Raw genomic sequence first — 20,919 nt, 5'->3', positions numbered from 1 at the left:
CACTTGGCTTATAAGCACCTTGATAACTGAGGTGTCATCTTTTGGAGATCAACCATTTAAGACGGCTATCCTGCGCTGATCCTGGAGGGCCGTAGTGGCTACAGGTTTTCTTCCTAGCCACTTTTATTTAGTAACTGAATTTGCTTGATTGTTTTCTCCTTCAGTGGTGGCTGAACAATAAAGAGGTGCAAAGCAACCCAACCGTTGACCGGCTAACTCGGGCGGTGGTCCTCAAAAACCACCTTCACTCTAACCACGATATGATTGAGCTGTTAACATGGCCAGGTATTCACTTCTGTGTAGTTTCAGTGTCTTCATTCCACCACAGCAGTCATTACTAAACTGATATTCTTTTTCTTTATTTGCAGACCACAGCAAATCCTAAGTATTTCTCAGACCTTCACTTTTTTCTTTTCAAATATAGTAATGACAGGTGCAAATGAGATTCAAGGTTGCTGTTGGCTCAGGGTTGCATCTCTTTTTTTTTTTGGGCTCTGGTTAAAGCAAAACTGAAACAATTAAAATAGAAGTCAGTTGAAATCAAGTAGACATCGCTTACTCCATCAGATTAGATTACATCTTGCCTGAGACGGGCCCCCGAGTTGCCTCGGTTAGCCAATAAAAGGTGTCATTTTGTTTGGCTTTTCTCTCCATTAGCAGTAGTAATCGGTGACTAATGGAGAAAGTGGCTGAGGTGAACACCTGAGATTTCAGCCATGGCTTTGGCCAATTCAGTGTTGCTTTGAAGTGTCTATACCTTTCACTAAAAAAAAAATATATTTTTGAAATTTTTTAAACCGTGTCTGATGCAATGATTATATTTTTGAATATTTTTAATTCACATTTGAAGTCAACATTTAATAGGAAGAATCTTTACATATAAATCTCAAATTAAGCTCCGCCTCCTGGTTGTCCGTTTTCTTCTCCTTCACTGAACATTCCAGTTCTACTCCTCAACAGACATTGTTCTTTCAGAATTTGTACACCTGGAGAACAAGTTTGGATGTGTACACGGAGCAGCAGTGCACGTTTCAAAATTCCATAATGGTTTACTAAACAATACATTTTGAGTGGTATTCAGATTTCTATTCTGGACACCACAAAAGTGTCAGTGAATGTAAGAAAAATGGTTTTGAAGCAGTCCAAAAAAAAAAAAAGACCCCTCAAGTAGCCGTAGCCGCGTACACATCCATTATTGAAGACCCAGGGCCTACAGACCATTTTGAAGCACAAACTGTATTCTTTCAGAACATATCAAAGTACAGAGTTTAAATCTGGCACTGCTCCCGTTTCAGACGAGACCACAGTTGAATCTCACAGTGGATGGTTGCTGGCGCGCTGTTGGGCTGAATGGCCGCTTCTCATCCAGATTGTTCTAATCTGGCACTGGTAAACAAGAAGTCGCACTGTAAATCCAAATGACAACACCAAAAGTTCCAAGACTCAAATGCCTTTACCAAAAAAAAAAATATATATATACTATAGAGAGAGAGAGAGAGAGAGAGAGAGAGAGAGAGAGATGGAGAAAGTAGAATGTGTGTCATTTGAAAAAATCAAAGCACCCTTCCCATTTATTAGACAGCAGTCTGCCAAATTGCACATGGGGGCAGCTGTTGCAGTTCAGCCATTGTTGTGGGAAGAAAGAACAACATTGCAACATTCTGTTGGGGTAAGCAGTATGCATTTTTAAACAGCAAACCGCTCTGATTATAGCAATGAGGAGATTAAACGACTACATTCAGTTTTCTAAAAATACTGCAACATTTAGTCGCGCCAGTAGGTCCAAAACACTGGAGCCGAGATTAAATTGATAATCTAATCGCATCTTCACGAAGTTAAATTTTAGTCGGCTTCAGAGACTCTGGTCGTTTCTGTAAAAATGTTTTCATTTTGAGTTTCCAGGTGTTTTTTGGTCAAGTGTCCTGCTGGCCGGAGCTCAGGACACCCTGCTATGAATACAAACCCCAGTACAGATCTTTCACCATATTCTTCAGCTGAAAAGGAGGTTCTGTCTTACATGATCATCCTTTCACCACCAGCACCCATCTGATCACAGTACCTGAATGAAGTCCAAGAACTCTGAAATTGCCATCCAACATCACCTTCTTACAGTGAGGGTAACTCAGATTAGGCAGCCATTTTCTAAATATACTTTTGTTAGAATGTGTTTTTGCCCCATCGTTTCACCATTCTCTTAGTCCAATCCCACCACTATGTGTTAAATACCACATTTGAATAATTATGTTTATACACTTGTGAACATTGGAATCTGGGATGCATTACTTGCTTATCTGAAAGAACAATTTGCCCCCCTTCATACAGCAAGAAGGTTTTCCTTGTGACAGACCACCATAAATTAAACCTCCCTGTATCCATACTACAAATTACCAGCCCTGTAAACTTAACAGGTTTAGGGATTGGGTAAGTGAAAAATTACATTACAGCCAAGATCTTCGGCTTCTGTAATAAAAAGAGAGAACAGAGCCAGACACCCAGCACGTGTAATGCTTGATTAAAAACGTAGTCACAAAGTGAACGGCCATCGAGCAGATCCTATCACCCTTGCATAATATTTCCAATTTTTTTCTTTTTGTAAACCGTAGACACTTGCAAGATTAAAGTCTTTTTCTAGCATTTTGGTATTTACTTTTAACAGCAACAATCTTTGACAATTTTTTTTTATCCTCCTTCTCAAATTCTTTGGATCCACTATAATTTCACAGGCGAGGTCAGAACTCATCCTAACAGCATCAGGTTCAAAGCAGGAATCAACTCAGAGGGAATTTTGAGAATTGTGCAACTTTTCTTATTGGAGGTAGCGAAGCCAAGACCCCCCCCAAATCCTCGTGGTGATATAAATTCACTTTTCAGACTCATGGTGCGTGCTGAGGGTCTTGCTTTGGGCCGACGGTGCTGGCTGGCCCATCCGATTCTTGGTGGACGTCAGTCCTGTGATGTTCCAAAGGCTCGGACGTGGAGTGTTCTGCAGTTACAAATTCTTTCTGAGGTTCGGCGGATGTAACATCTACATCAGTACTAAGAGTAACAGCAGTAGAAATGGATTCTTTTTTAGGCAAAATAAACTCCAAAGGTTCCAAAACTGAATTCACATTGATGCACCCCAGAGATCCGTATTTGTGGACTTGTGTTGGTGGAATACCTGCAATAAATGCAAAGAACTGTTAAAAACTTGACATTTGGTATTATGTTAGTTATAAGCAAAAAAAATTACTTCATCAAATGCACAATTTGTAGGGTTTTTTTAATATATACAAGTAATAACCACAAGACAACATATCTACCCAGTATTTGTGCGATCTGTGCAGGTGGAAAGAGAACTTGGAGACAGCGGTTAAGAAACGGGACCAAGTCCTCCGCAAATGCAGAGCAAAACTGGATGAACAATTCTTTTTCCCGACTGCTGAATGCGGTTTCCTCAGCACGATGAAAAGCCAGAATTAATTTTGTCACCTAAAAAGGAAAAAAAAGGTCATTTTTACCATTCCATATGGACAGAAAACAGGATAATGGCCCAAAAGTATCCAAAAACCAGCTAAGAACAAAACATTGGATTATTCTGAAATGGCCTTCTAGGAGCCCGGATTTGAATTCTGTCAGACGTCTGTGGAAAGAACTGAAAACGTGCAATCTGGAGAAGACCCCCTTCAGACCCGACGACATAGCTGGAGCGGTTTGCTCAGGACGAGTGGGTGAAACTACCTGGTGGCAGGTGCAGAAGCCTTCATGGGGAGCTACAGCCTTTAAAGGGTGTGCAACAAAATATTACATTAGGAGCCTTTCAGTTTTTTGGCCATGCAATTGTCATTTGAAATATTCTGTTGACTCAAAACTCTAAAGCAAACGTCTATGGTTTTGTTAAATACAAAGTAAACAATGTTGGGTGCCAATTACTTTTATCGGATTTAAGTTATTTCAGAAACAATTGTGGGATCACCTTTTGACCTTGGAGGGGTACCAACAAATTTGCCCAAATCTATTCTATTAGAAAGTTTGTAACATCTGTTCTCCGAGAAAATGACACAGATAGATAGATAATGAAGGCCCTATACGAGATAGATTTTTGGGCAAAGTATTACATGATCAATTAACAGACCTAAAAATCCTCATAAAAGTAAGTTTCGCAATGCACACCCGTCTTAATGTGGCACTTGCCTATTCTATTACAGAAATGGCTATTGGGAAGAATATGCATACATTACGAAGTGCAGCTTCCAAGCACGTTGTCACATCATAAGTGAGGGCAACCGGACAACAAAGTCTTAAGTCGTTGAATGCTGTTAAAATATTATTGAGTAAACAAGCCAGTGGTGCAAAGTCCAGAAGCACCATTGGAGGCTGCAGGTTCCCAGGCTGGGTAGAGGGGACCACGGGTGGAATGGTTGCACCCAGCACAGAAGGCACAGAGATCAGAGTGTAAAGATTCATGTCATCTTGGAACTTATTCAGTGCATCCTCGACTGCCTTTTGGAAGGTCTGAAATGCAACTCTTTGGAACATTGGTGCCAGCTGGCCACGGAAATCTGCTCCAACCCGACTGAAAGACAATCCAAAGTACATGCACTGTCCCAGTAAGGAATCTAGTCGAGCCCCCACTCCTTTCTCCAAGTCAGTTTCAAGAGTCTGAAGGAAATCGGAGACCTTCTGCACGACCCAACCATGAAAAATTGCACTCTCATTCACTAGTTGTTCACTGGTAGAAAGCAGTGGATCTTCATCAGAGAAGATTGCTCGGTACTGGGTGATAATGTCAAACAAATGAACCCGGTAGGCTTCAATGGTTTTGGTTATATGGAAGTAAGGGTCATCATTGGATATGGCACACAGGATTGAACGCAGCCAAGTGCCACGAGCCTGGAGGAACTTGATTCGCAGCTCGGCTTCGGTAAAGACATCCATACGACGCAGGTAGCTGATAACTCGCAGGCAGGCAGGCAGCTGTATGTTGCTGCAGAGCTGTTGAATCAGCTGATTTAGCATGAGTTGTGCCGACTGCCGTACTTCACTCACAATGCCCTGGGGAGAAAGAGACAGACATTAAACTATGCTGTCAACTTAAAATGTAAAATGATTAGCACGGGTATTGACAAAATTTATAGAAAATACCCCAGCAGTGAGACCTAATAAAATAATAAATAAATAGTACAAAGGACAGATTACCTGGAGCACAGGAATAGAGGAATGTTTTTTCTCCAGCCTCTTCACATAAGCAGCCAGCTCCAGGGCTTCTTCATAATACCCATTCCTGACACACGTATCCATAAGCTGAGGAATCTCCAGAATCTCCAGAATTTCTGTGTGTCGATTTAGCGTGAGGCTGTTCATTCTCCGATTGGCACCAATTTCCTCAGCATCTTTTACAAAGTTTCTAAAAATGGGAACACATAGTAGAAAAGGTCATTAAAGAAAGCAGCACATCCATGTCCCATTCCATTCTGTGTTATACTTTAGGTTGATCTCAATCTTGATAGAGAACACTAAGTGGTAATTTCACAAAACTTAGTGTAATATTTATGTAATACAGTAATTGCATGCTTGTATTTATTTCAAGGAGAACCCATTCTAAATACACAGGCAGATAACAGAATTTTCACATTGTGCTGCTTCACAATTTTATTGTACATTTTACACTCACCTCATGGTTACCGAGTCAGACACACATTGATATTTTAATCTTTAACTAGTGAACCTACGGTCCTAAAATAATTATTTTTTTTTTTTTTAAATATACAAAACAAGTTGAACTTTTTCCATTTTTGCAACACACTTGTTTTCCACATGAAAATAAAAAACCAGCTTGCCATTGATCACAGTACTAATGTATCTTTCCCAAGTAGTGCACGTTCTCTCATACTCATTCTCGTATTCTGTATCCTGGATTTTGTTTTGTGTGCCTATGAGCCTTCGTGTCTGCCTGCTGCTTGACTGCTCTATGTTAAGCACTTTCCGAGATGCGCCCATCACTCAGCAGATGTCACTGGTCCCCCTTTCGTCCTATAACAGAGTTCTTTATCACATTCAATGATCGACACACACAATACTTCCACTTGATCACGAATTTTGAACTTATATAACATTTCCTGAGGGGTTATCAATAGAATTAGCTTGTAGGAATATTTTCGCCCATTCGTAAAGTGGCCACCAGAGTGCAGCGACCAATTGCCTTATTTGGCCATTTATTTTCTTTCTTACACATTATCAGAATGCAGAGAATCATCATGGCCAACCTATGGAGATTTTAAGTTTTATTGCGTTTGGCCGCCTCTTGCCTATAACGTCACTATTTCGTTTAGCCTAAAAAATAAACTTTTTCTCCCCAAAATTAAACAGATATTTTTGTGCCTGGATTTGTGGCGGTCTGGAGCAAGTTGCCGAGGCGTCCGCTACGCCAGCGGCTCACACGGATTGACAGCTACGAATAACAAAGGATACCAAACCGGTAAACTGCGGAGAAGGGGTGTAACTGAAGCCAACGTTGTGGGCGGTCTGTGACTGACGTCATAGGTATTACAGGCATTGACAGAATAACTAGACGCCTCATGACCAGCAGAATTGTACGTCGACGTCGCCGCCATATTGCGAGTGGCACTGCAGGGGAGTGAAGTAATGGATAAGATGCCTCACACATGTTCAGCTTGGGTTTGTACACACCGCTGTATGCTCCAAACCAGATCCCGGGTTATTACATTTAATAGGTAAGGCTGGACAATTGTTTTGGTTATATTTGGCCATTAGAAAATGCCGTTTTATAATCTTTACTTTAGCTACGCCAGGCTAAGCTAGCAAAGCTATGCATTCATGTGCTCAAGTGAGCCTCCAAACAACGTTTTGGCTAAACGTATTTAGTCACTAACTATGTAGATTGTTGTTAGCTGTTAACATGTCTCAAACTTGATGATTTTTTTCCCTCAAGGAGAACAGTTTGAAATTGACAACCATCAATTTATGCTCATGTCTTTAGTTGCATCTGTCTTCTACAAACTAAGGCTTCACCATATTGCCAGACTGAATAATCTCAAAATTACAGGATCTGAGTGAGCGACAGGCAGTGTAAGTCTGGAGGAGATCAGTGAGGTAGGAGGAAGCTTTAAATGTTAAGAGCAGTATTTAGTATTGTATTTTGTAATTAACAGGGAGCCAGTGAAGCGGAGAGAGAGTAGGTGTAAAATGTTAAGTGGATTTAGAACAGCAGGTTATTATCCTGGCAGCAGAATTTTGAATAAGTTGTAAGCGATGGATACGTTTTTATAGGATGCCAGATAGAATAGCATTACAGTGATCTATACGCGAGGTGACTCGGGTATTAACCAATACTTCAGTACTGTGTTGCGTAAGAACGGGACGAAGTCTAGAAAAGTTTCGGAGATAAAAGAAGGCAGTCCGAGAAAAGTTACTCATATGGGAGGAATTATTTAATAAAAAAAATATATAATAGCCATTATTAGTGTATAAATAGATAATAAATAATTGAATTGAAACGATTCGCCAAAATTTGTCGTATGTAAACGATACCGTTTTAAAAGTTATTGTTTTTTGATCAGAAAACACGTTTTCCACGTCTACATGTATTAGTTTAAATTGCACTTTTGCCATTCGCAACAAGGCTGACGCGCCGACTTATCGTGTTGACTTGGAAACAAAGCGAATGCGGCGTCTATCTATATACAGGATGTCTATGATTACAGGCTGCAGTTGTATCAGACAAGCGTTCTTCACTGACCAATCAGCTTCTAGTTCCGAATATAAGGCGGGCCAATAAACAAGGAAATAATAAAGGAAATTCCGGTTTAGTTCCTAGCGACAGCACGGCACCTACCCGTCATGTACCCCACTACCCCTAAGTAAAAGCAAGCATTCACCTGCATTTTTCTCCAAACCCCGGCAGCTTGTCCAGAAGACGGGACACACAGTCCTCTACCTGGCCGAAATCCCGGTAGATTTCCTGAGTGCATTCCGCAGTGCGGATGAAGGTCTTGTAGTTGGAAAAGGCCAACTCCCTGGTCTGTTGCAGGATCTGTGCCCTCTCTTCGGCCAGCCGCTCCGGCTCCCTGCATAGCTTCTCCAAACCATACGAACTTAATTCCGACAAATAGGCAGCAAAATCAGGATTCTCCCGCCAGTTCTCAGCGAAACTGTCCTTAAAAATAGAAGCCAAGATACTCTCATCTTCCACATCGACCGCCGCCATCTTTGTAAGGGCAAAGTGCTTAGTTCTCAACGAGCTTTATTTAAACCAATATGATGACGTGTAGATATTACAGTGGAAGTAAGGCTACGTTCGCAATAACACGTTTTCATGTCAAAATAGAATTTTCAAACGAAAACAGCTTCCGTCTCAACCACACCATTTTCGCATCGTTTACAAAAGTATCCCTGCCAATACTAAAACGCCCGAAAACGCATCTGACGGTGAGCTTCACCTACACTGAGCATGCGCACACCGTTTGCAAACTCCTTGAAGGGATTGATTCTCATGATAACTTAAAGAGCCTTGTGGAAATCAGATAGATGCCCGTGTGGTTTATGTATGGACATATGTATGCGCATTCCTAACTATCCGCGCACACAGGAGTTTTATAGTGCTTAGCTCTACGTTCAGTCCGCAGCAATTACATCTTGTACCAAAAGTTATCTGTAAAACTAACTAAAATAAATAAGGTGGGTGCACCTATTGTCCCTTTACAGCACTTGTCACTCTCTTTCTCTCTGTAATATTCTGATTTCTACTGTATTCTACATCCATCCACTTCATTAAGCGCCTTGTTATTAATTTTGCTGCGGAATGCGTCTGGGGGATTCAAGTAAAGATGCACATCAAGCCCCATTGAAAGCAAATCATTTATGCCCTCTGTGTTGGAAAAGGATACACAATACAGTCATATGAAAAAGTTTGGGAACCCCTCTTAATTCTTTGGATTTTTGTTTATCATTGGCTGAGCTTTCAAAGTAGCAACTTCCTTTTAATATATGACATGCCTTATGGAAACAGTAAAATGTCAGCAGTGACATTAAATTTATTGAATTAACAGAAAATATGCAATATGCATCATAACAAAATTAGACAGGTGCATAAGTTTGGGCACCCCAACAGAGATATTACATCAATACTTAGTTGAGCCTCCTTTTGCAAATATAACAGCCTCTAGACGCCTCCTATAGCCTTCGAGGAGTGTCTGGATTCAGGATCGAGGTATTTTTGACCATTCTTCCATACAAAATCTCTCCAGTTCAGTTAAATTTGATGACTGCCAAGCATGGACAGCCTGCTTCAAATCATCCCATAGATTTTCGATAATATTCAAGTCAGGGGACTGTGACGGCCAGTCAAGAACATTTTACTTCTCCCTCTGCATGAATGCCTTTGTAGATTTCGAACTGTGTTTTGGGTCATTGTCTTGTTGGAATATCCAACCCCTGCGTAACTTCAACTTTGTGACTGATGCTTGAACATTATCCTGAAGAATTTGTTGACATTGGGTTGAATTCATTCAACCCTTGACTTTAACAAGGGCCCCAGTCTCTGAACTAGCCACACAGCTCCACAGCATGATGGAACCTCCACCAGATTTGACAGTAGGTAGCAAGTGTTTTCCTTGGAATGCGGTGTTCTTCTTCCGCCATGCAAAGCGCTTTTTGTTATGACCAAATAACTCAATTTTTGTCTCTTCAGTCCAAAGCACTTTGTTAAAAAATCAATCTGGCTTGTCTAAATGAGCATTTGCATACAAAAAGTGACTCTTTTTCTGGTGTGAGTGCAGAAAGGGCTTCTTTCTCATCACCCTGCCATACAGATGTTCTTTGTGCAAATTGCTCTGAATTGTAGAACGATGTACAGATACACCATCTGCAGCAAGGTGTTCTTGCAGGTCTTTGGTGGTGATCTGTGGGTTGTCTGTAATCCTCACAATCTTGCGCATATGCCGCTCCTGTATTTTTCTTGGCCTGCCAGACCTGGGTTTAACAGCAACTGTGCCTGTGGCCTTCCATTTCCGGATTACATTCCTTACAGTTGAAACTGACAGTTTAAACCTCTGAGATAGCTTTTTGCAGCCTTCCCCTAAATCATGATACTGAACAATCTTTATTTTCAGATCTTTTGAGAGTTGCTTTGAGGATCCCATGCTGTCACTCTTCAGAGGAGAGTCAAAGGGAAGCACAATTTGCAATTGACCACCTTAAATACCTTTTCTCATGATTGGACACACCTGTCTATGAAGTTGAAGGCTTAACGAGCTAATCCAACCAATTTTGTGTTGTAGGTAATCAGTATTGAGCAGTTACATGCATTCAAATCAGCAAAATTACAAGGGGACCAAATATTTGCACAGCCAGTTTTTCACACAATTTTATACAACTAAATACTATTTCATTAAAATCTTAGTTCGAAAACACCCCAGTACTCGGATGTTCCTAGGAAATGAAAGACATACCACTGTTATCTTTTTTGTTGAAAGCAGAGTAAATTATTATGCAGGCTGAGAAGGGGTTCCCAAACTTTTTTATATGACTGTAAATGGTCAGAATATCTGTGGTGATAATAAATTCATTTTTAACAATATACAGGTTGACTCAAAGGACACAGAGAATAATGAGTTGAGTTGATGGGTGTTCATCCCCTGGTTTCATGTTAAATTTTAAAAACATTTGTGGAGTTTTGCTATACACAAAGGAAATCTTATCTTGAATTTAAAAAAGAATCTGATATGGTGCCACATGAGAGGTTGGGCATCAAACTAAAAGACGTCAGAGGTCAGAGTGTTGTGTTTACAATAGATAAGTGCCAAATTGGCTAAAATACACAAAGTAGAGGGGTTATGGTGTGAGGAAACTTATCAGAATTGGATGACATTAAGAGTGGTGTCCCACAGAGGCCTGTGTTGTTTTTAATAGGAATATAAGTAACAAGGAGGTCAAGTTTGCAGATGATACTATGGTGGATTGGCAGATAATCTAGAATCTGTGGAATCATTACAGAGGGATCAGAGGGACTTGAACAGCATACAAGCAGATGAATGTAAATAAATGTAAAGTATTACATGCAGAAGTAAAAATTGTAGGTTTGAATACACAATGGGAGGACTGAAAATTGAAAGTACAGTACACCTTATGAGAAGGATTTAGGAGTCATAGTGGATTCAACACTATCAACTACCTGTGTTCAGAAGCCATTAAGAGGGATAACAGAATGTTAGGTTATACAGCATGATGTGTGGAGTACAAGTCCAAGGAGGTTCTGCTCAACCTTTGTAATGCACTGGTGTGGCCTCATCTTGAGTACTGTGTGCAGTTTTGGACTCCAGGCTACAAAAATAGATAAAAAGTAGATTCATACCTGGTGGCATGAATCGTGGATCATATTACAGAGAGACCTCAGTATGTGGATCTCGGGAACTGGAGGTCTGACATTGTGGTCAGCAACACTGGAGCGCCCCAGGGGACTGTACTTTCTCTGGTCCTGTTCAGCCTATATACATCAGACTTCCAATACAACTCGGAGTCCTGCCACATGCAAAAGTTCGCTGATGACACTGCTATCGTGGGCTGCATCAGGAGTGGGCAGGAGGAGGAGTATAGGAACCTAATCAAGGACTTTGTTAAATGGTGCGACTCAAACCACCTACAACTGAACACCGGCAAAACCAAGGAGCTGGTGGTGGATTTTAGGAGGCCCAGGCCCCTCATGGACCGTGATCATCAAAGATGACTGTGTGCAGAGGGTACAGACCTAGAAATACCTGCGAGTGCAGCTGGATGATAAATTAGACTGGACTGCCAATACTGATGCTCTGTGTAAGAAAGGTCAGAGCCGACTATACTTTCTTAGAAGGCTGGAGTCCTTCAACATCTGCAATAAGATGCTGCAGGTGTTCTATCAGACGGTTGTGGCGAGAGCCCTCTTCTGCGCGGTGGTGTGCTGGGGAGGCAGCATAAAGAAGAGGGGCGCTTCACACCTGGACAAACTTGTGAGGAAGGCAGGCTCTGTTGTAGGCACGGAGCTGGACAGTTTGACATCTGTGGCAGAGCAACGGGCGCTGAGCAGGCTCCTGTCAATAATGGACAATCCACTGCATCCTCTGAACAGGATCATCTCCAGACAGAGGAGCAGCTTCAGCGACAGACTGAGGAGATTGTTCCTCCCCCACACTATGTGACTCTTCAATTCCACCCGGGGGGTAAACATTAACATTATTCAAAGTTATTGTCTGTTATACCTGCATTTTTATTATTCTTTAATTTAATATTGTTTTTGTATCAGTATACTGCTTCTGGAGTATGTGAATTTCTCCTTGGGATTAATAAAGTATCTATCTATCTATCTATCTATCTATCTATCTATCTATCTATCTATCTATCTATCTATCTATCTATCTATCTATCTATCTATCTATCTATCTATCTATCTATCTATCTATCTATCTATCTATCTATCTATAATGACATAGCAGCACTAGAAAAAGTCCAGAGAAGACCTAGTAGGATGATTCCAAGACTGTAGAGGATGAGTTATGTGGACAGATTTAAAGAACTGAGTCTTTTCAGTTTAAGTAAAAGGAGATTAGGAGGAGAAATTGTTTAAGTGTTTAAAATTACAAAGGGAATTAGTACAGTGGATCAAGACTGTTTAATTAAAATCAGTCTATGAAAACAAAAGGACAGAGAAACTTGTTAAGGGTAAATTTTGCACAGACATTTCTTCACACAGAAAACCATAGACACATGGCTTTTGTCACCAGGCTGTATGGTAGACAACAAAACTTTAGGGGCCTCAAAAACTAGACTTGATGTTATTTTGGATGAACTAAGTGCATAGGTCTGACAAGTTTTGTTAGGCTGTATGTTCTATTCCCATCTGAATTTTTTCAAATGTTCTAAAATCAGTCAATGAGATAAAATTTGCTAAAGAAAAAAAAAAAAACAGACAGAGTAGTGATCTGTTCAGACATCAGACTTAATGTTCAAGAATCTGAAGTCACATCTTTTATGGAAGTAAGTCATTTTTGATGGACATTTACTTTATTTTGTTTGGTTATGTGTGTTTTGGCTGAAGTAGTACAGTTTTGCTGGATATTACAGATATTATATGATTTATTCACCTATGACTGTACAGCAAAGCAAATGGGCAACACAGCATCAAGTTTTCAGACAACACAACCATGATCATCAACAACAACACTGAGGTTGACAAGAAGAAGAAGGTAAAATACCTGACTATATGATGCCGTGACAACAATCTCTCTCTCTGAATGTCAAGAAGAGAAAAGCGAGTATGATGCATCAATGCTCCTCTGTCCAGACAGTTTCCAGCTTCAGGTGGGTGTCCAGATCACTCATTGCCTTTTGTGGCTTTATCTAATTTTTGTTCTTATTGGCTTGTAACTACTTTTTCCAGATCTCATATACTAACTTTGAGCTACATTCTGTGTATGAAAATGTTCTTTAGAAATAAATGTTATGGTTGTTGGTGTCTGTTAACACCATCTACATCCTCAAAAAGGCTCAGAAAAAGATCTTCTTTTCAGAGGGGGCTAAAAAGCTTTTGGGTGGAAATCAAATACTAGTGAACTCCTTCCACTATATTATTGAAAGCATCCTGAAGGTGGACAGGAGCAGATGGTCCGTGAATAACAGAAGAGATAAACCAAATTCATGTTCTCTCCTCTCCTGTTAAAGGTGCAGAGAAAGGTGGCCGTAATATTTATTTTTTGTTATGCCTTACTGTTTTACATATTGTATCAAGTCAGCAGCCACACAAGACAGAGAGTGTGTTCAGAACTGTTTGTTGGCTGAATCTGAGATGACTGAAATGAATAAAACCGAAGGAGCTCCTTAAAATGGAGATTTTAAAGCCGTTATATTAACAAAAGGATAGTTATGGAATCTATTGTCTTTAATGACAAAGAAATCCAGATTTTTCTTGATTTGATTAAATGTCTAGCAAGAAGCAACAGTTGATCAGAGATCTCAGAAGCCTTGACGCTTTACTAATGACCAGAATTTTTTTATCCACACTTTATATTACTATCTCTTTTTCAGAGGAGATAAATGCTTTTCATTGTAGGTGCAGAATCGGGACTATTGGGTTTTTTTTTTTTATATCATTTTCCTATTGTTGTCTTTCTTGAGAACTAACTTTTCTTTGTTTGGATTTCATCTCTGCATTGTGCCTCGTGCTGTATTGGTAGGCTCTGGAGGCTTAGGGTGATTTCGATTGTGAATGGATGGATACATTTAAAATGTTATTTGTTACAAAAATGAATACATTTCTGGCTGTACTTTCCCACGCAATATTTTCATGAAATATGTAATGAATTAATTGTATGTACGTGAATATTTTAAATTAACATTTCACTTAATAAAAACATTTTCAAGTCCATTGTGCAATGCATAAGAATTACTGCATATGGATACCTTGTTACATTATATAATATTAAGTAGCACTGACAGGGTAGTAGAATGTTTGCTCACATCAATCTGAGGGAACCCTGATGGTCAGACCGGTTTTATAGCAGACAGCTTTATATTAGTCAGCGTTCCAACTATATTCGTGGCTGTGATTTACTTACTTAAATGTTCGAGTCCTTTTTTGTGTGGGGTTTCCGCTATTTTGTCCACCCTTTAACTGACTTCAGTAACGGCTAGCGCACTTTGCTGTAGATGGCAGTGTTCACACGGCGCACACTTTCAAAACTTTGTCTTTCCTCATAAATTGTCTCGGCTTGTTGTCTCGATGGTGGCCACGATGAAGTTCCGTTTCCGGCTACTGAGGTCCACATGCTTGTTTGTGTGCGCGCAGCGTGTGTTATATCGGGAGCAGCGAACACAGCGGCTTAAACTGACCTAGCGATGCGACCGTTAACGGACGAAGAGACCAAAGCGCTGTTTGAAAAAGTGTCTAAGTAGTAAGTACGCGAAAGTTACTGCCGATTTATTTATTTATTCTGGTTCTAATACAGTTGAGAGGAGTTTACATGTTCAAAATGAGCTTGAGCTACTTCCGATCCTTGGCAAATTAGGTTGTCGTTCTTTCCGTTGCTTTATTTCAATGGATCTGTCACATTTTAACAGTTCTGCCTTTCTACTGTTATTGTTTACTGGTTGTACTGAATTGTCATCTCTTCCTGTTAAGTCTGTTTACTTTCTAAATTATAGTTGTCTTTTGTTTCATCCTACGATCCTGGCATGTCGTCAAGTTCATTTTGTATGGTGATGGTTTGCTTTGAGAAGAATGCTGTGGTGAAATTGATCAGTGCAGCTTTTACCTTTCTGATTCCAATTACTCTTGTATAAAAATATATATATAGGAACAAGTTTAGTGATATTTATATTCTGATGCAGCCCAAACATATACAGTGGAGGAGGATGCTAATTTTTGGCAGCGATTGTCGTTCCTGTTTAGGGTGCAGATATTGTGGTCTTAAATCATCTCTCTTGGTAGCAAGCCTGATAGTGAACTGATAAAGTGCAGAAACGTGCTGCTTTGGTGTTATGAGCCCTTAAGACTGAAGCAGGTATTGCACATCCTTCTTAAGGCCAGTTGAGGTTTCTGAATCTGACATCAGTCTACTACTGTGATTACCATTGTGCTTTTTTCAGTCAGATATAATGGCACATAATTATTTTACAACCTGCTACTTCCTTCATGTTTTAGTGAGTTAGTGAATCTTGTGGTTCACTTGCTTTTTGATCTTTTTGTCTATTGCATAATTTTCTCTAAACGTTCCTTACCTTTCAAACAGGTATGAACTATGTTTGATCAAGCAAAACCCTTTGTCACTATCTCCCTCTTGAAGAACATATTCACCAATGTGTGTGCACGTGTATCATTAGTAATGCAGTTTTCTTCACTTTTTCCTTACTCAGCATCGGAGAAAACATCAAACTTTTAGTGGATCGCCCAGATGGAGTCTACTGCTTTCGTTTGCACAAGGATCGTGTTTACTACTTGAGGTAAGCTCCTTCTCTAAACTGTCACTTAGCCATTTTACAAGTGCTGCCTTCATTAGCCACACTTTACTTCCTTATGACATACAATTCCACCAGCTTGAACATCTTCATCTCTTTAGTGCAGGAAGGACGGTCCATTAGAAGATACAACGAGAAGCAGATTTGACAGCTTGCTCCTTGCCTGTATCTGCTTTGCCACCAACATCAAGTCTTCACCTTAATCACTGTGGGAAGTGGTGAATTTCACACAGAATATATTCCCAACATTCAGCTGCCATTTGATCTGGACATATGCAACACTCACTGCTTTGGAAAGGAAAACACTATAATTAAAGATCTCAGCCATTCTGTATAGTCATTTTCATCGCCTCCTTTTTGCAAAACAATACAGGACCATTGTCACTTGACCAGTAAATTGAAAGACAGTTTCTATCTGCAGGTCATAGAATTACTGAACAGCCAATTATAATAACAAATATTGTAACATAAAAATGATGAAGGCGACTGATATTACTAATACTACTATGTATACTGTTGTGGACCACCAGGCTGGCACTGCCGCCTCAACCCAACCCAACACAGACAAGAGTGGGATACAAGTTCAAGGCACACACTGGTTTTATTTTTCTCTTTTTACCTCATGGAAAACGCCTTTCTCCATTTCATACAAGTATAACATAGTCCCAGTACAAACACAGTACTCTTCTGTCTCTTTCTCTTCTCCTGCTCTCCTCTGGTCAAGCTTCGTCTTCCTCTTCCCAACTCTGGCTCTTCGAGTAGTGGCTGCTGGCTCCTTTTATGCTGCACCTGGAAGTGCTTCAGGTGCTTGATGACATCGTTTCCAGCAGCACTTCCCAGTGTGACGGAAGAATTGCCCAAAAGGGCTAAGCAGATCCTGTTGCAGCACCCGCGGATCCCAACAGAGCTGCACCAAACTCACAAACTCCCATGAAGCCCTGCGGGAGTCTGAGGCACCGTTGCAACCCAGGGGGGCTGCCAGCTAGTGTCCCCAGGGAGGTAACGCAGTGGCCATGCTTGCTCTCCTGGTCCATCCAGTGTGGAGGCGTCTCAGGTGTCCCGGCCACACACTACACTGTATATATGCATTTTTATAGATAATTTAAATAAACTGTACATTAACATTTTTATAAAAATGCCATGTATGTCTTTATTGATCCTGCATGTCTTCTCAAAACAGTAAGAATTTCATTGTACTATGTGCTATGTACTGAGTACACATGATAGTTAACTTGAACTTGTTTCTCTAAAGCAGCTCATTTGTTAATATTTAAATTTAAATCAGGTAAATTTGTTTAGAAATTGTACTCGTATTATAATAATTTATTTGGTATTTTATATTTGTTTATACATCTTGTTAATGTTTACTAATTTTTTTTTTTCCTTATTTTAATTTCAGTGAGAAACTATTAAAACTGTCTACAAATATCTCCCGGGATAAACTTATCTCTGTTGGAACTTGCTTTGGGAAGTTCACAAAAACAATGAAATTCCGCCTTCATGTCACTGCTTTGGACTATCTGGCACCTTATGCAAAAGTAAGAGCCTGGACAAAATATAATCTGCATTGAAAACATAATATTCTCTTTCTCTTGCCTTCCACCAAATGTTTGAGGAATACTTGTGTGTTTACGAAATTCCTAATGATTACCTTCTAAAGAGGTACTCTAGTTCTGTTCCAAAGTCCAGAGAGACAGACAGTTTCATTTAGGTTGACTGGACTGTGTGAGGGTTGGATGTGTCTGTGTGTGCCCTGTGTTAGGATGGCATCCTGTTCAAGGCTCTCTTGTAAATATTGATTGTTGGGTTTGGCCTCAGCCTGTTGTGACCCACTCGAGGATAAAGCAAGTATTGAAAATATATGGCTAAATGAATTAGGGCTGCCAGATTTGCCAAAAATGTAATCAGGAATACTCATATTAAAAATAAGTATATATATTCAAATATATGTTAAAAATTCTGGGAGCTTTTATACATTTGTGTTGTATGTACAATATTACTACTAAAACAGTTTCACTTTTTTGCTTGTAGTGCATCTACAAAGCATGAAGTGCTTATAACTTGTCTACAATTAATCTTAAAAGAAACGGGTGAAAAGTGCAGGCCTTAAATGAATGTGACACTAAAAACATAGGCCTTTACAAAAATAGGATTCAGAGTAACACAATCGAAGAGGAAGCAGAATGGGGTACAGTTTGCACACGATAAAAGCAGACACAATCACTTGTGATTGCCTGAACATGTTAAAAGCAGTTATTAATCATCTTTGTTCCTGACAGTCTTTTTTTATTTAAATGCAGCCAGTACACAATTGATAAGTTGTGTAGAATCCAACTTGATATATAATAGTGCAGCATGCCAGATGAGTACCATTGCCAGGAGCTGACGGTTAAGGTATAATATATGTGATAAAAGTAAATGTTTCACTTTTTCCCCTTTACCATACAGCAAAAATGTTACAAAAGTAACCCAATATTTTTATTTTTTTTTCATTACGTCTCTGACAATGTGTGTCAAGTCAGCAGCCAGCTAAATTTCAGACTACATGCAAAACTGAGGAGGCTAATATAAACTCTGCTAACATCGCTGAAAAGGCCAATTTAGTTGTGTTTTTTAAATCAATTTTAATGACAGTCCATTGTGTTTAGTGAGGAAGCAAATCAACTTTTGCTTGCTGCGATGAATGCTCAACACTGCTTAACACTTACTTCTAGCATAAGAGAGCTGGGATCTAAGGTTCAGGAGTCAATCCGAATTGAACTGGCAACAGAACAATACTTTTAGAGTGGCAGAGAAGTGTTTAAAATCTGTTCTTAATACAACTAGATCAATGTGTAGTGGATGAAGTAGAAAACACTCCTCCAAAATAGGTTTTAAAGAGGTAAACGTAAGAAGCAGAAGCTTGTCAGTTTTCCTAATGACAATAAAAGGTAACCATTCAATAAAATAGAATAGGCACATGCACGCTAGATCAAGTGATGCTCAAAAAGAGATCTAAATCCAATGAGCACTGCTGTATTACAGAGCAGAAAGTTGTTCTTTAACATTTGAATATCATTTTTTTAAGATTTAAACATGTTTGAATTATACAGATCTGGTAGCCTTAATATGAACGTAGGCATTTTGAGGATAAGAATCCCATACTCTTTTAGTGACTATTTAATGAACAGTCTGTTTATAATTATAGCTGTGGAAGTGCTTTCAGACAAATATCATTAACTTTGCCTGCTTTTATTGTAGTATAAAGTGTGGGTAAAGCCTGGTGCAGAGCAGTCATTTTTGTATGGAAATCATGTCCTCAAGTCTGGGCTGGGACGAATAACGGAGAATACATCCCAGTATCAAGGAGTTGTTGTCTATTCTATGGCTGATGTCCCTTTGGTGAGTCTTTGTACTCTTCTGTGCAATCTAATTGGATAGTGTGGATTTTTTTTTTAAATAATTCAGTTAAATCAAATTGAAATACATTTTTTGCATCCTCCTTTATAATTTTATCTAAATTATTAAGTATTTATCTATAGTGACTTCCTCATTAGATGTGCGTGTGGTTTAACTGTAATTTAATATCTTTTTAAGCAGCATAGTTTTATTCCTAGTTCAAGATTTTTTCTAAATAATTTAAATATTTCTTTGCAGGGGTTTGGTGTTGCAGCAAAGTCCACACAGGATTGCCGAAAGTTAGATCCAATGGCAATTGTGGTGTTTCATCAGGCAGATATTGGAGAGTATTTAAGAAGTGAAGATACTCTTACATAGTCTACTATTTAATAACATATTCAGAACTCAAAAGACAAGACTGAAAAAATAACACCATGTCTGGTGCTGAAGGGTCATTTCTGCAAGAGGCCGAGATGCAGTGTGTGCCATACAAGGCTAAACTTCATACTGGACAGATTGATCATTGTTGCTGTTTGTCAAGTTTTCTGACAGAAAATGTACAGTTTTTTGATGCATTGCATTTATTACAACTGATATATTAAAATATATATTGATAACAATGTAACATATTGTTAACAAAAAAAAAATTCCAGTTAATATGTGTTTTAAAATGATCACATTGCATTATATTTAGAGTTTGTGTTATGTGAAGTGTTCTTTCTTCTAGTTATTGGGCACTCCCACTAGTCCATTGTGCAGAATTGCACAGCAGGGTTACTTATCTTTGAGGCAGCATGTATAGTGGCATTCTTTAACACAAAATGATATGAGTCTACTTTTAATAAAAGCAAAAATTGTAGTTTCTTATTCATTGTTTTAGTTTAAATTACAAATAAATGCAAACCTTAGGATCAATCACCATTTAGTTCCCATCAGGCCATGTTATATGTGACTACTTTAGCATTTTTTTTATTTTTTTTAAATTGTAGCCTTCATGTATATAATCTTTGTGAGTTGGAGGCAGTCGACTGGATGCTTCAATGAAGCTGTGTAATGCGACATACCTGGCAACTCGATCCATCCAGTCTGCGACTCACTCCAACAAAATCAAACAGATTTGATTTTTGTCTTTAGTTGCAGGAATATAGACCCTGTGTACATGAAAGTAGACAACTGATGAATGTGTATGTGGGAGTACAATGCATAAAATATAGTGACAAGGAATGACAGCGTTTTGGAGCTCACAAACAGAAACTGTTGTCTGTCTGATGTATTTCATTTTATGTACCGTGACAGAATAGAAGCAAAAAAAAAAAGGGTGAAGCAAAAATTGCGGCTGAACTCTGTGTGCCTGAGAACCTTTAGGTACAACATGGGCTCGGTTAGGCAGCACTTTACTGGCTTTCATAAAAGAGGGTAAGTATGACTGCTGGAAAGTCATGAAACAGTCACTAAATTTGACATGCCCAGTGATTCTTTTCAGTCATGTAAATGGATGTGGTATAGCAACAAGATCAGCAACTGTGTTTGGCAAGTCTGCCATACCCTACAACTAAAAGT

The 20,919-nt window shown here is 39.3% G+C and overlaps 2 protein-coding genes across 3 annotated transcripts; one reads left to right on the top strand and one right to left on the bottom strand.

The window, feature by feature from the left end:
* Window positions 1–2,445: 2,445 nt before the first annotated feature.
* cog8 (component of oligomeric golgi complex 8) lies at window positions 2,446–8,428 on the bottom strand. Its single transcript, XM_039763414.1, has 5 exons — window positions 7,878–8,428; window positions 5,179–5,386; window positions 4,216–5,034; window positions 3,303–3,471; window positions 2,446–3,160 (listed from the first exon to the last, which is right to left on the bottom strand). The coding sequence occupies exons 1-5, from the start codon at window positions 8,204–8,206 to the stop codon at window positions 2,874–2,876; spliced, it is 1,812 nt and encodes a 603-aa protein (XP_039619348.1). The 5' UTR covers window positions 8,207–8,428; the 3' UTR covers window positions 2,446–2,873.
* On the top strand, window positions 6,608–20,675 carry nip7 (NIP7 nucleolar pre-rRNA processing protein). Of its 2 annotated transcripts, XM_039763420.1 has the most exons (6): window positions 6,608–6,713; window positions 13,127–13,329; window positions 15,880–15,966; window positions 17,381–17,519; window positions 19,222–19,362; window positions 19,618–20,675. In XM_039763420.1, the coding sequence occupies exons 2-6, from the start codon at window positions 13,286–13,288 to the stop codon at window positions 19,735–19,737; spliced, it is 531 nt and encodes a 176-aa protein (XP_039619354.1). In that variant the 5' UTR covers window positions 6,608–6,713; window positions 13,127–13,285; the 3' UTR covers window positions 19,738–20,675. The 2 variants fall into 2 exon arrangements, with proteins under 2 accessions (XP_039619354.1, XP_039619353.1); XM_039763419.1 differs by lacking the exons at window positions 6,608–6,713; window positions 13,127–13,329 and adding an exon at window positions 14,762–14,918.
* The last annotated feature ends 244 nt before the right edge of the window (window positions 20,676–20,919 follow it).

The sequence above is a fragment of the Polypterus senegalus genome, chromosome 9 (genome assembly GCF_016835505.1).
Source record: "Polypterus senegalus isolate Bchr_013 chromosome 9, ASM1683550v1, whole genome shotgun sequence".
NCBI classification, from domain to species: Eukaryota; Metazoa; Chordata; class Cladistia; order Polypteriformes; family Polypteridae; genus Polypterus; species Polypterus senegalus.
Note: the sequence above shows the minus strand (reverse complement) of the source record. Positions and strands in the feature narration are given on the sequence as shown.

Coding starts and splice junctions, on each gene's coding strand:
- cog8 (XM_039763414.1), bottom strand. CDS start 8,206: ATGGCGGCGGTCGATGTGGAAGATGAGAGTATCTTGGCTTCTATTTTT. Junction 5,387..7,877: donor GGGTTTGGAGAAAAATGCAG/GTGAATGCTTGC, acceptor TCCCATTTTTAG/AAACTTTGTAAAAGATGCTG. Junction 5,035..5,178: donor CCTCTATTCCTGTGCTCCAG/GTAATCTGTCCT, acceptor CTTTCTCCCCAG/GGCATTGTGAGTGAAGTACG.
- nip7 (XM_039763419.1), top strand. CDS start 14,863: ATGCGACCGTTAACGGACGAAGAGACCAAAGCGCTGTTTGAAAAAGTG. Junction 15,967..17,380: donor GATCGTGTTTACTACTTGAG/GTAAGCTCCTTC, acceptor TTTTAATTTCAG/TGAGAAACTATTAAAACTGT. Junction 17,520..19,221: donor ATCTGGCACCTTATGCAAAA/GTAAGAGCCTGG, acceptor CTTTTATTGTAG/TATAAAGTGTGGGTAAAGCC.